General features: G+C 42.0%; 1 protein-coding gene across 5 annotated transcripts in view; it reads right to left on the bottom strand.

Annotated features, from left to right (window-relative positions):
* The window catches only part of PFKFB2 (6-phosphofructo-2-kinase/fructose-2,6-biphosphatase 2), a 41,947-nt gene extending 24,218 nt beyond the window's left edge, over positions 1 to 17,729 (bottom strand). For 3 of the 5 annotated variants that reach the window (XM_036754931.1, XM_036754930.1, XM_036754932.1), the window contains exons 1-2: positions 13,387 to 13,601; positions 13,125 to 13,241 (exon numbers count right to left, since the gene is read on the bottom strand). In XM_036754931.1, coding sequence (XP_036610826.1) covers positions 13,125 to 13,209 — 85 coding nt within the window. In that variant the 5' untranslated portion in view covers positions 13,210 to 13,241; positions 13,387 to 13,601. Of the gene's footprint in view, positions 1 to 13,124; positions 13,242 to 13,386; positions 13,602 to 17,425 lie in introns of those variants that run through there. The other 2 variants (XM_036754928.1, XM_036754929.1) reach the window with 2 other exon arrangements.
* Between the last annotated feature and the right edge of the window lie 26 nt (positions 17,730 to 17,755).

Below are 17,755 nucleotides of genomic sequence, written 5' to 3'. Positions count from 1 at the left end.
CTCTGAAAATAGCAGCATGAAAAAACTGAAGCTTGGGGTGGTGCCCCTGCCATCCTAGGAACAGAGCGCAACTTTAACATCAAGTTAAGTCAAGAAATAGGCTAGAAAAATGAACAAACAAAAGAACCTTACCACAGAAAATTATTATGGTGACGGGGAAAATCAAAACACAAACTCAAAAGAAGATAATGAAATCAAAATAGCTACATCCAAAGCCTCAAAGAAAAAATATGACTTGGTCTCAGGCCCAAAACGAATTCCTGGAAGAGCTCAAAAGGATTCAAAAAAATCAAATAAGAGAGCTAGAGAGAAAATTGGGAAAGGAAATGAGAGTTATGCAAGAAAATCATAAAAAAAGAATCAACAGCTTGGTAAAGGAGGCAAAAAAAAAATACTGAAGAAAATAACAACGTAAGAAAACAGAATAGGTCAATGGTAAAAGAGGCACAAAAATCCACTGAAGGGAAGAACTCTTTAAAAAGCAACATTGGTCACATGACAAAAGAGGTACAAAAGCTCACTGAAGAAGATAGTTCTTTAAAAATTAGAATTGTGCAACTGGGAGCTAGTAACTCCATGGGACATCAAGAAACAATAAAACAAAATCAAAAGTATGAAAAAATAGAAGAAAATGTGAAATATCTCAGTGGAAAAACAACTGTCCTGGAAAATAGACCCAGGAGAGATACTTTAAGAATCATCAGACTACCTGGAAGCCATGATCAAAAAAAGAGCCTAGACATCATATTTCAAGAAATTATCAAAGAAAACTGTCCTGATAACTAAGAGACTGAAAGAATCCACCTCCTAAAAGAGATTCCCAAATGAAAACTCACAGGAATAGTATAGCCAAATTCCAGTGCTTCCAAGTCAAGATGAAAATATTGATAACAGCTAGAAAGAAACAATTCAAATATTGTGGAGTCACAGTCAGGAAAACACAAGATTTAGCAGTTTCTACATTAAAGGATTAGAGGGCTTGGAATATGATATTCTGGAGGGCAAGGGAGCCAGGATTAAAACCAAGTCACCTAGAAAAACTGAGTATAATATTTCAGGGGAAAAATGGATATTTAATGAAACAGGGGACTTTCAAATATTCCTGATGAAAAGACCTAAATAGAGCTAAATAGAAAATGTAATTTCCAAATATAAGACTTAAGAGAAGACTTAAGTCAACAGGAAAGAGAAATCATAAGGGATACAATAAGATAAACTGTTTGCATTCACACATGGGAAGGTGATATTTCTAACTCCTAAGAACTTAATCATTATTAGGGGAGTTGGAGGACACAAGTGTAAATTGACTATGATGGGATGATATCTAAAAAAATAAAATTAAGGGGTGAGAAAGGGGGATTCACTGAGGGAAGGGAAAGATAGAATGGGGTAAATTATCTCACACAAAAGAGGAGCAAAAGAGCTTTTACAATGGAAGGAAAGAGGGGCAGCAGGGTGGTAGATAATGTTTGAACCTTACTCTCATTGGAATTGGCTCAAAGAGGGAATAACTCAGCTGGGTAAAGAAGACTATCTTACCCTACAAGTAAGAAGGAAGGGAAGGGGATAAGAGAAGGAAGGGAGCTGACAGAAGGAAGAGGGGACTGGGGAAAATGGTGGTCAGAAGCAAAACATGTTTGAGGAGGAGCAGCGTGAAAGGGGAAAGAGAGAAAGACAAAACAGGGGAAAAATAGGATGGAGGAAAATATATGGTAATCATAAGTATGAAAAAAATTTTACAGCACGTTTCTCTGACAAAGGCCTCATTTCTCAAATATACAGAGAACTGAGGTGAAGTTATAAATGGTTGATAAATGGTCAAAGAATATGAAAAGGCAGTTTTCAGAAGAAATCAAACCATTATAGTCATGAAAAAAATGCTCTAAATCCCTGTTGATTAAAGAAATGCAAATTTAAAGAACTCTGACATACCACCTCATACCTATCAGATAGGTTAATGTGACAGAAAACAAAAATGACAAATGTTGGAGGGTATGTGGAAAAACTGGGACACTAACATGCTGATGGTGTAGTTGTGAACTGATCCTACCATTCAGGAGAGCAATATGGAACTATGCCCAAAGGGCTATAAAACTGCACACTCTTTGATCCTGTAATACCACTACTAGGTCTGTATCCAAAAGAGATGAAAAAAGAAAAAAAAAAGGAAAAGGACCTATATGTACAAAAATATTTATAGCAACTCTTTTTTTGGAAATTGAGGAGAAGCCCACCATTTGGGGAATGGCTGAATAAGTTGTGGTATGTGATTGTGATGGAATACTATTATGCTATAAAAAATGATAAATAAGATGCTTTCAGAATAACTTGAAAGACTTATATAAACTGATGCAGCGTGAAGTGAGCAGAACCAGAAGAACACTTTACACAGTAACAGCAATACTGTAATGATGATCAACTGTGAATGACTTAGCTCTTCTCAGCAATACAGTGTTCCAAGGCAGTTCCAAAGGACTTATGATGAATAATGCTCTTCACTTTCAGAGAAAGGACTGATGGAGTCTGAATGCAGATTGAAGATTACCTTTTTTAAACTGTCTTTATTTTTCTTGGGGGGTTTTTGGGGGTCTGTGTTTTCTTTCACAACATGACTAGTATGGGAATATGTTTTGCATGACTACACATGTAAAACCTATATCAGGGGGGCGGAGCCAAGATGGCAGCTGGAAAGCAGGGTAACTAGCATGAGCTCCCCGCTGAGTCCCTCCAAAAACCTATAAAAAATGGCTCTGAACCAATTCTAGAACTGCAGAACCCACAAAACAGAAGAGGGAAGCAGGGCTCCAGCCCAGGACAGCCTGGATGGTCTCTGGGTGAGGTCTATCCCGCACGGAGCTGGGAGCAGAGTGGCGCGGACCAACCAGACCAGGAGCCAGGCGGAGCGGGCCCTAGCGCCCTGAATCAGTGAGCTGCAGCAGTTAGCAGACTTCTCAACCCACAAACACCAAAGACAACAGAGAAGGTTAGTGGGAAAAGCTGCAGGAGTAGACAGATCCCCCTTCGGCCACCGCCCCGGAGCAGCAGAGGTGGGGCAGCTACAGAACTACATCTGCAGTTGCTTCTGGCCCCAGGCCCACCTGGTGGGAGAAATTAAGTGGTGGATCAGAGCAAGAGTGAAGAGCCTGCTGAAGATCTAAGGCCAGTCCAGGTTCGGGGTTCTTGGGGAAGGAGGAGTGCTGGTGTGGCAGAGCTGGCACATCCCCCCAGGCTTGGAACATAGTTCTCTTAACTCTACAAGCAGTCACACCCCACTGAAAAACTCAAGGGTCAGGTTAGTTGGCTGGGAATATGGCCAGGCAGCGAAAACGCACCCAGATTCAGTCTCAGACTCTGGAATCTTTCTTTGGTGACAAAGAAGACCAAAACATACAGCCAGAAGAAGTCAACAAAGTCAAAGAGCCTACAACAAAGGCCTCCAAGAAAAACATGAACTGGTCTCAGGCCATGGAAGAGCTCAAAAAGGATTTGGAAAAGCAAGTTAGAGAAGTAGAGGAAAAATTGGGAAGAGAAATGAGAAGGATGTGAGAAAACCATGAAAAACAAGTCAACGAATTGCTAAAGGAGACCCCAAAAAATACCGAAAAATACACTGAAGAAAACAACACCTTAAAAAATAGACTAACTCAAATGGCAAAAGAGCTCCAAAAAGCCAATGAGGAGAAGAATGCCTTGAAAGGCAGAATTAGCCAAATGGAAAAGGAGGTCCAAAAGACCACTGAAGAAAATAATACCTTAAAAATTAGATTGGAGCAAGTGGAAGCTAGTGACTTTGTGAGAAATCAAGATATTATAAAACAGAACCAAAGGAATGAAAAAATGGAAGACAATGTGAAATATCTCATTGGAAAAACCACTGACCTGGAAAATAAATCCAGGAGAGATAATTTAAAACTTATTGGACTACTTGAAAGCCATGATCAAAAAAGAGCCTAGATATCACCTTTCAAGAAATTATCAAGGAGAACTGCCCTAATATTCTAGAGCCACAGGGCAAAATAGAAATTGAAAGAATCCACCAATCACCTCCTCAAATAGATCCCCAAAAGAAATCTCCTAGGAATATTGTCACCAAATTCCAGAGCTCCCAGATCAAGGAGAAAATACTGCAAGCAGCCAGAAAGAAACAATTTGAGTATTGTGGAAACACAATCAGAATAATCCAAAATCTAGCACCTTCTACATTAAGAGACTGAAGGGCTTGGAATATGATATTCCGGAGGTCAATGGAGCTAGGATTAAAACCAAGAATCACCTACCCAGCAAAACTGAGTATCATGCTCCAAGGCAAAATATGGATTTTCAATAAAATAGAGGACTTTCAAGCTTTCTCAGTGAAAAGACCAGAACTGAATAGAAAATTTGACTTTCAAACACAAGAATCAAGAGAAGCATGAAAAGGTAATCAAGAAAAAGAACAAGAAAAAGAAATTGCAAGGCACTTACTAAAGTTGAACTGTTTTGTTTACATTCCTACATGGAAAGATGATGGGTATGATTCATGAGATCTCAGTATTAGGGTAGCTGAAGGGAATATGCATATACATATATATATATATATATATATATATATATATATATATATATATATATATATATGTTTATGTATATATACGTATATGTGAGTGTGTATGTATGTATATATGTATGGAGAGAGAGAGAGAGAGAGAGAGAGAGAGAGAGAGAGAGAGCGGGCCACAGGGTGATTTGAAGATGAAGGGAAGATATCTAAAAGAAATAAAATCAAATTAAGGGATGAGAGAGGAATATATTGAGAGAGGGAGACAGGAAGAGATAGAATGGGGTAAATTATCTCGCATAAAAGTGGCAAGAAAAAGCAATTCGGTAGGAAGAGAATAGAAGGCAGGTGAGGGGGAATGAGTGAATCTTGTTCTCATCAAATTTGACCTGAGGAGGGAATACTATACATACTCATTTGGGTATCTTATCCCACAGGAAAAAAGGAGGAAGAAGATAAAAAGGGCGGGGGGATGATAGAAGGGAGGGCAGATGGGGATGGAGGTAATCAAAAACAAACACTTTTGAAAGGGGACAGGGCCAAGGTAGAAAATTCAATAAAGGCGTATAGGTTTGGAAGGAGCAAAATATTGTTAGTCTTTCACAACATGAGTATTGTGGAAGGGCTATACATAATGATACGCATGCGGCCTATGTTGAATTGCTTGCCTTCTTAGGGAGGGTGGGTGGGAAGGGAAGAGGGGGGAGAATTTTGAACTCAAAGTTTTAAAAACAGATGTTCAAAAACAAAAAAAAAGTTTTTGCATGCAACTAGGAAATAAGATACACAGGCAATGGGGCATAGAAATTTATCTTGCCCTACAAGAAAGGAAGGGAAAAGGGGATGGGAGGGGAGTGGGGTGACAGAAGGGAGGGCTGACTGGGGAACAGGGCAACCAGAATATACACAATCTTGGAGTGGGGGGAGGGTAGAAATGGGGAAAAAATTTGTAATTCAAACTCTTTTGAAAATCAATGCTGAAAACTAAATTAAAAAAAAATTATTAGCTTTCCTAGACCACAGCGGGGGAAAAAAACCTATATCAAATTGTTTACCTTCTCAATGAAGAGGAAAGGAAAGGGAAAGGGAGAGAGAGAATTTGGAACTCAAAAATTTTTAAAAATGAATGTTAAAAATTGTTTTTACATGCAATTGGAAAATATATATTTTTAAAAAGAAAAGTATTCTTGTCCTGAGAAAGAATAAACTTCACCAGAGTACCAAAAGGGTCCATGACACAAAAGAAGGTTAAGAACATTTTTCACTAGGAATACAGAAACAAATAAGTCCCTGCCTTCAGCAAAGAGATAGTACAAAGAAAAGGAGAATAAAATATACATATGGTAAATACAAAGTAATGGGGGCAAGGCAGGGGAGGGGGGTCTGAGATAATAATAAGCTCTCCTCCCATTTAAATGACAGTAAAAGGAGGCCCAGAGGGTTTAACATGACTGTGAACCTAGGATCACAACATGACTCAAGAACAGAACAGAAGGGGCAGCTAGGTGGCGCAGTGAGTAGTGCACTGACCCTGGAGTCAGGAGGACCTGAGTTCAAATCCGGCCTCAGACACTTGACACATGTACTAGCTGTGTGACCTTGGGCAAGTCACTTAACCCCAATTGCCCTGCCCCCCCCAAAAAAACCCCAATATTAAAAAAAAGAACAAAACAGAACCACCTTGACCCTTCTAACCTTTGAACAAAGCAAAATCCCTTTGCTGCTCTCACCTGAAGTGGCCCCAGTCTCCTACATTGTCCTCTAGTAACCTTTGCATGGGAACAAAGCCTAAAGCTGGAATCATCTTCCAAGAGTTGATTTTATAGTTTGCCTTGCTGCAGAGGTCAAGGCTAGTTGGGAGGGCAAAAGGGGAGGAAGGTGTGGAGTAAGGACAGAGAGGATTAGTAAGGAAAAGGCCTTTGGCCTCATCCTCACGAATATTCCTTCCCAGGAATTGGAGTGAGGTCTCTCTGCCTGCCTACCTGCCTGCAAAATGTTTATTGTTTCTCTAATCTATGTGTTCCTGGTGAGGCCAGAGAACCAAAATGTAAATGTTTTATAAAAAGGGGGGATATCAAAGTAGTTGATGTTTTAAATAATCGAACAGGAGGAATGATTTTTTTTCCTAAAAAACCCTTCTCTCCCCCCCCGCCCCCGCACACTAGATAGCAAATTTGTATGATATGAAACAAAGAGTAGAGAAATATGAAACAAGAGTAGAAAAAGCATGGGATTAGGACCTGGGCTCAAAATCAGACCCGCTACTTACTAGGTATATGGCCTTAGGCAGATCATTGCCCTTTCTGGACTTTAGCATCTTCATCTGGAAAATGAGCAGTTTTTATACCCCATGATTTCTAAGGTCCCTTCCAGCTCTAAAATCTTCCCATCCTGAAGACTAGAGAAAAATGGAGACGGTACAGTTGCAGACACCAAAATGGCAACACTTTTTCCTCTTTGGTGAAAAAGTGACAAGAAGAGTTTTTTGGGAAAGAGAGGAGCAGATGGGGCCTCAGTGGAATGGGAAGGATAGATTGTCTTGTACAAGTGAAAGGCATGGTACCCTGCTGGAAAGTCAGGTCCCAGGGAGTTTCTTGACTCAAATCAAAGTTAAATCACTTACCTAGGGCCACAAAGCTAGTGAGTATGGGGGGGGGGGCGGATTTAAACCCAAGTCTTCCTGATTTCCAAGCTCAGCACCCACTTTGCTACCTCTGTTTCCCAGCTAAAGAAAGAGAGAAATCACTCGCTGCCCCCAAACAACGACAGATGAATGAAGGTGGAGTGAGAGGCCCCTTGAGGATAAATGCATGACAAAGGAGAAATGATTTTATATCCTACCTCCAATTTCTTCCCTAACTTCTTTTGTCTAATTCCTATTTAGGATCCCTGAGCTATGGTAACCATTTTTCTATTCTCAGCAGAACATGGCTCAGCATTGCTGCTCAATGGCCCCAAATAGATGGCTATTCTCAGATTTAAGTGGCTAAACCCCTGCGTCCTCACTTTCTCCAGCTAAGGGGCCGTGCATACTCCCCAGTCCTCCGCTGCTCGGCTCATTACTCAGGCTATTTCTTTCTCCTAGACCAGCTTCACCCACATTTCACAGCCCATTAGGCACTTCCCCCAAAGGTCCTGTTCCCCTCTCCAGGGTCTTGAATCAACAGAGCTTGGGGGTTTCTCTGAAGCTCCTGGGAACACAGCTGCTCAGTGTTTACCAAACCAAGCTGAGCCTGCTAATGACCGATGAAAACAGCACTTGCTCCCACCTAAAATTTGTCACTCAGGACTGACAGACTGCAGAAATAAACTATGCTTCCTTCCTCATTCATTCACTCAGACAGCCACAGCCACCAACTTAGAACATTTTGTCCTATCTCTAACACATTAAATTCCAATGGCCTGTGGGCATCACATCAAATGACTCCAGTTTCCTCTTCCTCCAAACTAATCCTTAACTGAAACTTCTAAAAATTGCAGAATTCTCCCCTTTTTCCCCACCCCCCCATTACAGTCTAAGCTGCTTTCTCAATCTCAATTTTATCATAACTTCCCTAATGGGAAATGGTGGTAGGGCAACTATAAAACTTCTGTTTTGCAGATGGGAAAACTGACTTGCAGAATTCTGTCAGGGAGAGAGCTCTGACTAGAATCCAAGTCTTCTGACTCTCCATTCATCACTAGCAGTGCACTAACCCAGCCAACCTCTTGTCAGAACTCCTAACAAGACCCTGAAGAGCCTTTCCCTAAGAGAGGATCTAGATCATAAATAGCAGCACCTAGTTCTTGTCTGGGCTAACCTGAGCTATATGAGGGAGTTCAAGGAAAAAAAAAACTTGAGGAACCTCTATTCTGAGTTTCCCAACAGCAGCAAGAGCTCTGAGGATACTGGCTCTAGGATTCCACCTTGTTGCCCTCAGGCCTTCCCTCCCCTCCCCTCTCTGTCACCTTTCCAGAGTCCAAGTTGACCTACACAGGAGTAATTAGGTAGCTAGGGGATAATAGCTGAGCTATTAATAAACTGGCTGAGGGTGTGAACAAGAAAGAGCCATGGGACCCTTTTACAATATGCCAGGAGGCAGCAAGGATAAGAAAACAAGCCTGCAAATACTCTCTTAGCTTAATTTTCCCTTTGGACAGCGATTGTCTCAGATTTCAATCCTGGGGGATGGGAAACTCAGACATGCTGCAGGTGAAACAGGACAGTTCGCTGTACTTTAGGACAACCCAGCAGCAGGTGCCTGCATGGGGGGAGAGGAGATGAAAAGTTAGGAAGAGGGAGGGGAAAAGTCAAGATAGGAGAAGGGGAGGCAGGTCCGGGGATGGGGAAGGACAGGGTCTTTCTGTTCCCACTAGGCCTGAAAACTCTGGGGAAGTTCCCCAGGGACACAAAGAACCAAACCTTCCACACACCTGACCTAGAGGAGGAAGGGCAGGGGAAGGAAAAGATCAGAGTAGGAAGATTAGAATAAAGACGATACAGCTAGCAAAAAAAGTACTTTTCTTGGGATAGCCAAAAGGACCTCACAGTATTGAGGACAGAGAACCCCAAGAAAAACACAGTTTTCTTAGGAGTGTAAGTGCATATCACAACTTTTGGAAAGCCTGATATATATTAATCAGACTTTAGCTATTTGACTCTTCCAACTTCCCCATTTGCTAAATAAAGGAACTGAGGCCCAGAGAAGTGAAATCAACAGCAGCCTAAAGTCAGGCAGAATGTTCTTTCCATGATGCACCTTTCTGGATTCCCCAGATGCCAAGGCCCTCACTCCCAAATTCAACTTATTTGTCTATGCTGTCTTCCTTTATAGAATATAAAGCCCTATTTGAAGGCAAAAACCACTTCATTTTTGTCTTGGCACAGTGCTTGCATATAATAGATGCTGAATAAATGCTTGTTGATTGACTTCCACATACCAGCTACTGGTCAGAAAACAGACATATCAAGAGGGTGATTGCCAAGGATGAAACGAAAATTTTGCAAAGGATGGTCCATTCACTTGGCAAAGTGAATTCTTGCAGTGTTCCTTTAAACAGTGAGTTCTAGGGCATTTACCGTATATTTACAAAAATTCATTTTACACATACAACCTTTCAGAAAGGTACCCACTGTTTTAAGCAGAGGGAGGATAGCATATTTTCTATGGGGCATTTTTATGCTACATGTCTAGCCTGATGTCCTAGCAGAGAGGAGAGAGTGGCCCTGAAGAGACGAGCCAACTTCAGCTGTCCATACAACCCTAGAGAGCTTTGTAAGAGCCCAGGGATGTGAGGTTATCATCATTAATCATGAGAACATCAAAGGCTTGACATCAAGGCTGAAGCTCCAAGAACAGCTTTGAACATCAAACACCCCTCCCTCCCCCATGTCTATCTCCTACTTTTCATCTGCTATTAATAACTAGTAAAGTGAGAAAGCAATGAGCTGGCATACTTCTGGGGAGTGAGAGGTGGAGTAATTCACAGGTAAGAGTTATCAGACTTTGTCTGAGTTCCCTGGGGAGTGGGGTTTCAGTCAAACATTAGCATGCTGAGCAGTGCCAGGAACCAAGGTATGGACAGAGCCTTGTGAGATCAACTATGAAAATTCCAAGGCTAATTAATGAGAGTAGACAGAGGGGGCACGGGTTGGAAGGAAGAAAGAGAAACGCTACCGTGTTGCTTCTCCATCCTCTCCATCAACTGGCTGCATTTCCACCTTCTCAGATAGGCTAGAAAATGCTTGATTCACTGGCCTCCTCTGAAAGCCAGCAGTTAGTAAATATGCAATCAACAAGAGTTAAACCTCCAGCCAGGTGAAGCCAGGTGATCCTTCATAGGATCACAGTCTTAGAGCCATAGTGGACCTTTAAGGTCATCAAGCTCAACCTGTTCGTTTTAGAAATGAGGGCACTGAGACACCAAGAGGTTGAGTGACTTCTCCATGACCACACAGCTAATAAGTGTCTGAATCGGAACTTGAACCCAGGTCCAAGTCCAGTGCCCTACTTACTATACCACACAGGAGGAGTCCTGAGATTGGCTAGGAGTCAAGGTTCATACCATAGAGATATAGATTTGGAGCAAGGGATGGTAAATAGGGTGAGGCACTTACTTATTACAATATTTCTAGGAGATAGAAAAGGAAGGGAGGGATTGTGACAAATAGTAGCCTAGGAAAGACCAAAACTGAAAAAAGTATCAGTTTTGCCTCCTTGGCCGATCCTGTCCTGTCCTCCTTAATGGGAACATGTTGTTATTTGCTCAGATAGAATACTTCTGACAGATAACTTGCTAAGCAGGAAGTGGAAATAGTGGTAAGCATTCCTTCCCCTTGAACCCATACTAGGAGAAAGGGGAAAGATTGTAAGACACTGAAGAGTGTCCAGATTGGGTCCAAATTGTGGTTCTGACACCTGCATATCACAAGTGCTGCCTTTCTGTGTGTCAGTTTCTTCATCTGTAAAGTGAGGGCATTTAATTAGATGATCTCTAAGGGTCCTTCCAGGGCAGCTAGGTGGTACAGTGGATATAAGGCTGGGTCTGGAGTTAGGAAGACCTGAATTCAAATCTGGCCTGAGACATTTACTAGCTGTGTGACCCTGGGCAAGTCACTTAACCCTGGTTGCCTCAGTTTCCTCATCTGTAAAATGAGCTAGAGAAGGAAATGGCAAACTACTCCGGTCTCTTTGCCAAGAAAACTCCAAATGCAGCCAGGAAGGAGCAGACACAACTGAAACAACTCAACAATAAAAATAGGTCCTTCCAGCTCTAAATCCTTTTTTCTTTTGGTCCAGAACTATGATTTCACTTATGTGTTGAACTCCCTATGTGGAAACATGTACCTGGCACACAATAGGTGTTTGCTGATTGAATGAATGAATGCAACTTTCTCTGAGGTTACAGACCAGAGTTCTGTAACTTTTAAGTGAAGTGACTTGCCCAGGGTCACATGGCTAGTGTAAGTCAAAGGCAGGACTTGAACCCAGTCCTCTGCCCACTACAGCACACTGCTTATCTTGGACGATAAAGATAATAAGTATCACTGATATTTATACAGCACTTTAAAGGTTTGCAAAGACTTTTTAATCTAATTTTATGGGTGAGAAAACTGACTCAAAGATATTAATTCCCATGTTCATGGTCATCTAGCTAGTAAGTCTCAGTGGTAGTTAATCCTATGAGTCTATGACCTACCACAAGCAGAAGGACCCCAAAGATAAACACTTTCCTTGTTTCATAAACAAAAAACTCACCCATGAAAATGGGGAGGAGTGGAAGGTTTTATTTAAAATCAGACAAGTGGTAAGTGCCTACTATGTGCCAAAGCACTATTACTAGGTTTAGAGATGCAAAGAAAGGCAAAAGCAGTTCCTGACCTCAAGCTCACATTCTAATGGGGAAGACAACTGACAGATAACTAGGTACATTCAAGATATATGCAGACTAGACAAAAGATAGTTTTAGGGGAGAAGGCACTAGCAGCTGGGAAGGAGGATGGACCAGGAAAGGCCTCCTAGAGAAGCTGGGATGTGAGTTGCATCTTGATGGAGGCCAGGAATTAAGAGACAAAGGTCAGGACAGAGAGTATTTGGGAAAGAGAGACAGCTAGCATAAAGATTTAGAGATGGGAGGTGGTATGTTTAAAGAAAAGCAAGCTGGCTGGAGTTGGCCAGCTCATAGAGTGTATGCAAGTGAATAAAGTGCAAGAAGATGGGAAAAGTAGGAAGGGGCCAGGTTGTAAAGAGCTTTAATGACAGAGGACTTAATTTGATCCTGGATGTAATAGAGATTCCCTGGTATTTATTGAGTAGGGGGTGACATGAGCATATTTATCCTTTAGAAGATGTTAGATTTTAGATTAAAAGATTTAGATTTTAGGGGCTTAGGGAAGATCAGTTGGCATGAAAAACTTGAGGCAGAGGAATCAGTTAGAAGGCTACTGAAATAGCCCAAGGAGAAGGGTAATGAGAGCTTCACCTAGATTTGAGGCTACATAAATAAGTGAAAAGAAAGGGGAAAATGCATATGAAAGATGTCATGAAGGTTTGAAACAGCGAGATTTGGCAACTGGATACACATGTAGGGTTAGAGTGAGAAGATGAGGCTAACACTATGGTTGCAATCCTAGGTGGGGTCCTTAATAGTAACAGGGATTTTTGGAAGAGGGGAGAGGGTTTGAGGGGAGGAAGAAAGAATGATTTCTGTTTTGGACATTGTGTCAGAAGCAGGGAAAAGTCTCCAACTTTGACCACAAAAAGCTCACCCCTGGGACAGCATTGGTGTTCTCAGGCTGTATACCAACAAAATCTGATCACCAACATTTGTAAATCACTTTAAGGGACTTTACATGCATTATTTTACATATATGTATCTATATATCATATACATTATACATACATTTCCCTCCCCATTATCAAGGGGGGGGGGGGTCCCCACTGGAAAGACCACTCAACTTGAACTCAGGGGACGTAGCTGGGCCCCAGCTCTGATATCTACTGTGACTATGATTCACAACCTGTCTGATTTTCAGTTTCCTGAAAATCAGGGGTGTTGTGAGGCGCAAAGGCTGTAAACTGGAAAGGTATTATTCCCCAGTACTCACAGCACTTCTTCTCTGACTGCCTAAGATTAGTAGCCTGTAGAACATGACTGTTCTGTTCTGGGGTTGGCACCGGATTCCCAGACATGGCAGTTCAGTGACTCGAGGCCCGGAGAGCTTCTGGAAGAGACAAGAGAGGAGGTAGGTGAGGGAAGGGAAGGAGCAAGATACATACCACCACCACCCTAACCATACTCATGAGGGGAAAACCAGAGACCTAAGCAATTAGCAAGTAAGAAATCCAAAGCATCAAATACATACTCACTGGAGGTCCTGAAAGAAATGTTAGGTGGGAAAGTCTCTGTGAGCAGGAAGCCGGTCCGTAAGAGGAAAACAGTGGGTAACTAACAGGAAGCCAAGACAGCTTCAATATGCTACTCGTCCTCCTGGGTTCCTAACACCGTCTCCAACCCAGGTCACCCACACAACTCATCACCAATGCTCCTGGGGCAAGAAGGAATTTCTAGATTTTAAGTATAAACTGAGGCCCACGGAGCTTAATTGACTTTCCCAATATGATACTGCTGGACAAAGGTTGATCCTTCACTAGAAACTGGGTGCTTTCTCCTCCTTACTCCGGACTCCTCCCCACCTGCGTCCCCACCCCCACGCCCGCAACTAGACTGCCAGGAAAGGGTCGGATAAGGAGGTGTTTGCTTCTTTAAGACGCTTTCACAGTCCCCGCACGGCCTTCAAGATTCTCCTTCCTTCTACACTCTCAGGTACCTCCAGGGTTGCCGGCATCTAAATATTCCCCGCAGCCTGCAATGCACCCGGCACAAGGGCTCCCTGATTTATCATCCTCCAGGTTCTTAACCTAATGCATCGACCGCCCCTCATCCCGCCCAGCCCCAGGCCGCATCCATCCTAGGCGCTGCGCAGCAACTCCTCACCTTGTGATCCCAGCCTAGGACCAGAGAGTCCCCCAGGAGGGAACCCAACCGCACCGCGGGCAGGGGCCAGGCATGCAAATCACATTCAAATCAACTGCCCGCTTAGTCCCGCCTACTCCGTGACCCCACCCCCTTGTGCGCGCCTTCACCTGGAACCTACAGTTGGCCAATCTGAGCCTGCAGAGTCTCAGGGGGCTGTGCTCTTGCTGGAAATGATGACGCCAACTCCAGGGAGGAGGGGACGTGGAGAGGACGGATTATATGCCCTCGGGTTACCTAGCAGGGCGGAGGATTGGCTACCCCGTTGCCGAGCAACCCGGAGCTGCAGCTATTGAAAAGGCAAGTTTCTTTAAAATCTCGCGAGAACACAAGGCAGCCCACTCCTCAATGAAATAAATTAAACAGATGTCCTCTGAGGGTGTGGTCTGATATTAACTCTTTTGTTCCAGTGTCCCAATAGAATTCTCTCAAAAAAAGTTCCTGTACATTAAATGTGGTTTGGGGAAGGGGCTTTGTTAAGACGAGATCTACACGAGCATGGGATGGTCTTCATGTTCCTAAGATGCCCTTGAAATGTTCCGTTCTCGGGCTGTAGTCTCCTATGTAAGAGGGTTCATGGCCAGTCCCCCCAGCATCGTAGAACCAAAGACCCCATGCATCCAATTTCCCACTTGCTTTCCATCTTCTACGTTCTCCACTGACTTTTGCCAGAGTCAGGCTTGCATGCTAGACTGGCACACTAAACCAACGGTACTTTTGACCAATAAGAACTCCGAACCCTTAGCTTTCAGTTAGTATCAAGTTTTGGAAACTGGATGAGGTATTTTATCCAACTAGAGACCAAGGTCTCAAGAGTTGAGGAGAATGTAGAAGGGCCATCCAAAATGCTAGGAATCGAAGAGGCATTTCTCAACAGGATATGTTTGTGAGCCCCAAGAAAATAGCTTATTGCTGTGTTTTGTAGGAATAGTCGCTTTTTATAATATGTGGGATACACCCTGTGCCAAACAGTATTCACGATACACCCACCTTTAATTCTGAGACTTGCTGCTGTGGGACCACCATAGGTCCAAGGGAAGAGCTGTGGAATGGAAGTTCTTAGAGCATTCTGTCTGGGTCTCTCCTTTATCCTCTTGACATTTCCCTTTGTATCATATTTATTTTTATACCTCTTGTTTGCCCTCTCCACTATTGGATCTTAATGTCATCGAGGGCAGGGACTGTGTAATTTTTCATTTTTCGTATCCTTAGTTCCTGGTCTTTGTATCTAGTACACATTTTTAAAACTCTTTTTTGAATGAAAGGTCTCATGTAGTAGCTATAGGAAGTACTGGACTTGGGCATCAGAAGACCTGAATGAGAATCCTGGCTCTGCAAGTTATTATTTGTCAACTGCCTGCTGTTCCTCACAGATCCTTGTCACTCTGCCTTTGCATTCTGCCTGGTGCCTGGAAAACACTCTCTGCTCTCTTTCACCTCCCCTTAATCTTTAAGTTTCCTTCAAAACACAGCTCAAGTGCTACATGCCACACAGCTTTCCTCATTATCCCAACTGTTAGTGTCTCCCATCCAGTTACTATGTATTTATCCTGTATGGACATTGTATTTCTGTGTGAGCTTGCTGTCTCAACCCAAAAGAATATAAGGTCATCTCAGGCAAGGACTGTTTCACTGATGGTTTTGTGTTGCTACTACCTAATACACAGCCTTGTATATAGTAAGAGCTATATTTTAAAAAATGCTTGTGGCTTGATTAAAGTGCAAAGCATGTAATTAATAGCAAACAGCACATTGAATTTGAACTCTAGGAGATTAGGTTTTAAATTTTACCTCTGATACTTAGTAGCTGTGTGACTATAGACAGGTTACTTTATTTCTACAACCCCAGTTTTTCTCATATGTGAAATGGGATAATAATAATAGCCAGCATTTTCATAGTACTTTAAGATTTGTAAAGCTTTTTACACATGTCGTCTCATTCAAACCCCCGCCAAAATCCTGGAAGTTTGGTTGTATTTTTGTCCCAGTTTTGCAGATGAAGAAACAAAGCAGAGAGAATCTAAGTGACTTGCCCAGGGTCATACAGCTTGTAAGAGTTTGAGGCTGAATTGGAACTCAGGTCTTCCTAATTCCAGGTCCAGTGCACTATGCATCATACTATCTAGCTGCATAATTATAATGATGATCATAACTTATTATTACTAACAGTATATATTATATAACAAATAATATATTTATGTTACTATATATACACTATATACTATACATGTACTATATATAGAATAGTGTAAATATACTATATATACTATTAACATATAATATAAATCTGTAATGTTATTATATAATATATACGATTGATATAAAACATATATAATGTATAATAGTATATAATATAGTATTCAACAATAAATTGACATTAATAAATATATAACATACAATAGCTATATTAGTCAATATTTATATATACATGGTATAGTTACGTATTATATAAGTAAATATGTTCATGTTTTATATATTTGCATAATACTTATATGTGGGTGATGTATAATAGATAATTCTATATACACTATTAATTTATGACATTATAACATGATGATAATGATGATATAGCAAGGTAGCACAGTGGATAGAGTGCTGGGCCTGGAGTCAGAAACACCCGAGTTCAAATTATTATATAACATATACACATTATGATGAAGTGTATAATATTAATATTGTATTGTGATATATCACATTATTTACATGCTACAATATGACATATTATAATAAAATATTACTATTTTCTATCTTGCCTGATCCAAGGCAGTACCTAAGCTGGTAGGCAGTGCAGTAGATAAAACGAAAGGCCCAAAATCCAAAAGACATGAGTTCAAATGTGGCCTCAATGACTATGAGCTATGTGATCTATGCAAGTCACATAAACTCTGTAAAATGGAGATAACAGCCCTTACTTCTCAAGGCTGTTGTGAGAATTAAATGAGATAATAATTATAAAGCACTCAGCACAGTGCTTGGCACAAAGTATTTGAGTACATATATTATGTATGTATGTATGTATATGCATATATACATGTATTTTATTGGAGCTATTATTGTAATGTGTGTAAACCACTTTAAAAAAATTAAAGTGCCACGTATGAAAATTGTTATTATCGTTATCTGCAACGTGTGCTTTTGTTCTTTACAAGTTACACTTGGGCTTCTGGGACTGATCCTGACCTCCCACGGGTTCCCTTTACAGGTGACAAATTACCTCGTGCTGTTTACCCTGCATTGAGGTTTAAAGAATCCTTTAGTCACTTAGAGCGGGTGAGTCAGTGTTTGGGACAGCCACCCGCCCCAATGAAGGATTCTGGACAGCTCACCCCTCCCTTTGTTCTCCATCTGCAGATTCTTTTCGTTCCTACTCACTAAGTGTCAGATGTCGTTATGGTCCGGTTCTGACCTCTTAGCAAGTGCGAAGGGGCATTCCAATCCATTGAGTGAGCGTGTCCTCCGGCCGCCGCCCCTCGAAAATCCACGCCTTCGCTGAGGGCTGACCGCCAGGACACGTTCGTGGTTCCCGGGGTCATCCAACCTGTAGAGCATCCTAGGATGGAGGAGGGCTGGGGAGCAGGAGCGTGGGAGAGAAAAGGGTGTTGCCCCTTTAAGACTGGCCTATCTTCTAAGAGGGTTCCGACCCGGCCAGCGGAAGTCTCGCGAGCCCATGCCCCTCAGGAGGGCGGGGAAAGGGGGCGTGGC

Source organism: Trichosurus vulpecula, chromosome 4, assembly GCF_011100635.1.
Source record: "Trichosurus vulpecula isolate mTriVul1 chromosome 4, mTriVul1.pri, whole genome shotgun sequence".
In the NCBI taxonomy this organism is placed as follows: Eukaryota; Metazoa; Chordata; class Mammalia; order Diprotodontia; family Phalangeridae; genus Trichosurus; species Trichosurus vulpecula.
The sequence above is the reverse complement of the archived record's forward strand: the minus strand, read 5'-3'. Positions and strand labels throughout refer to the sequence as shown.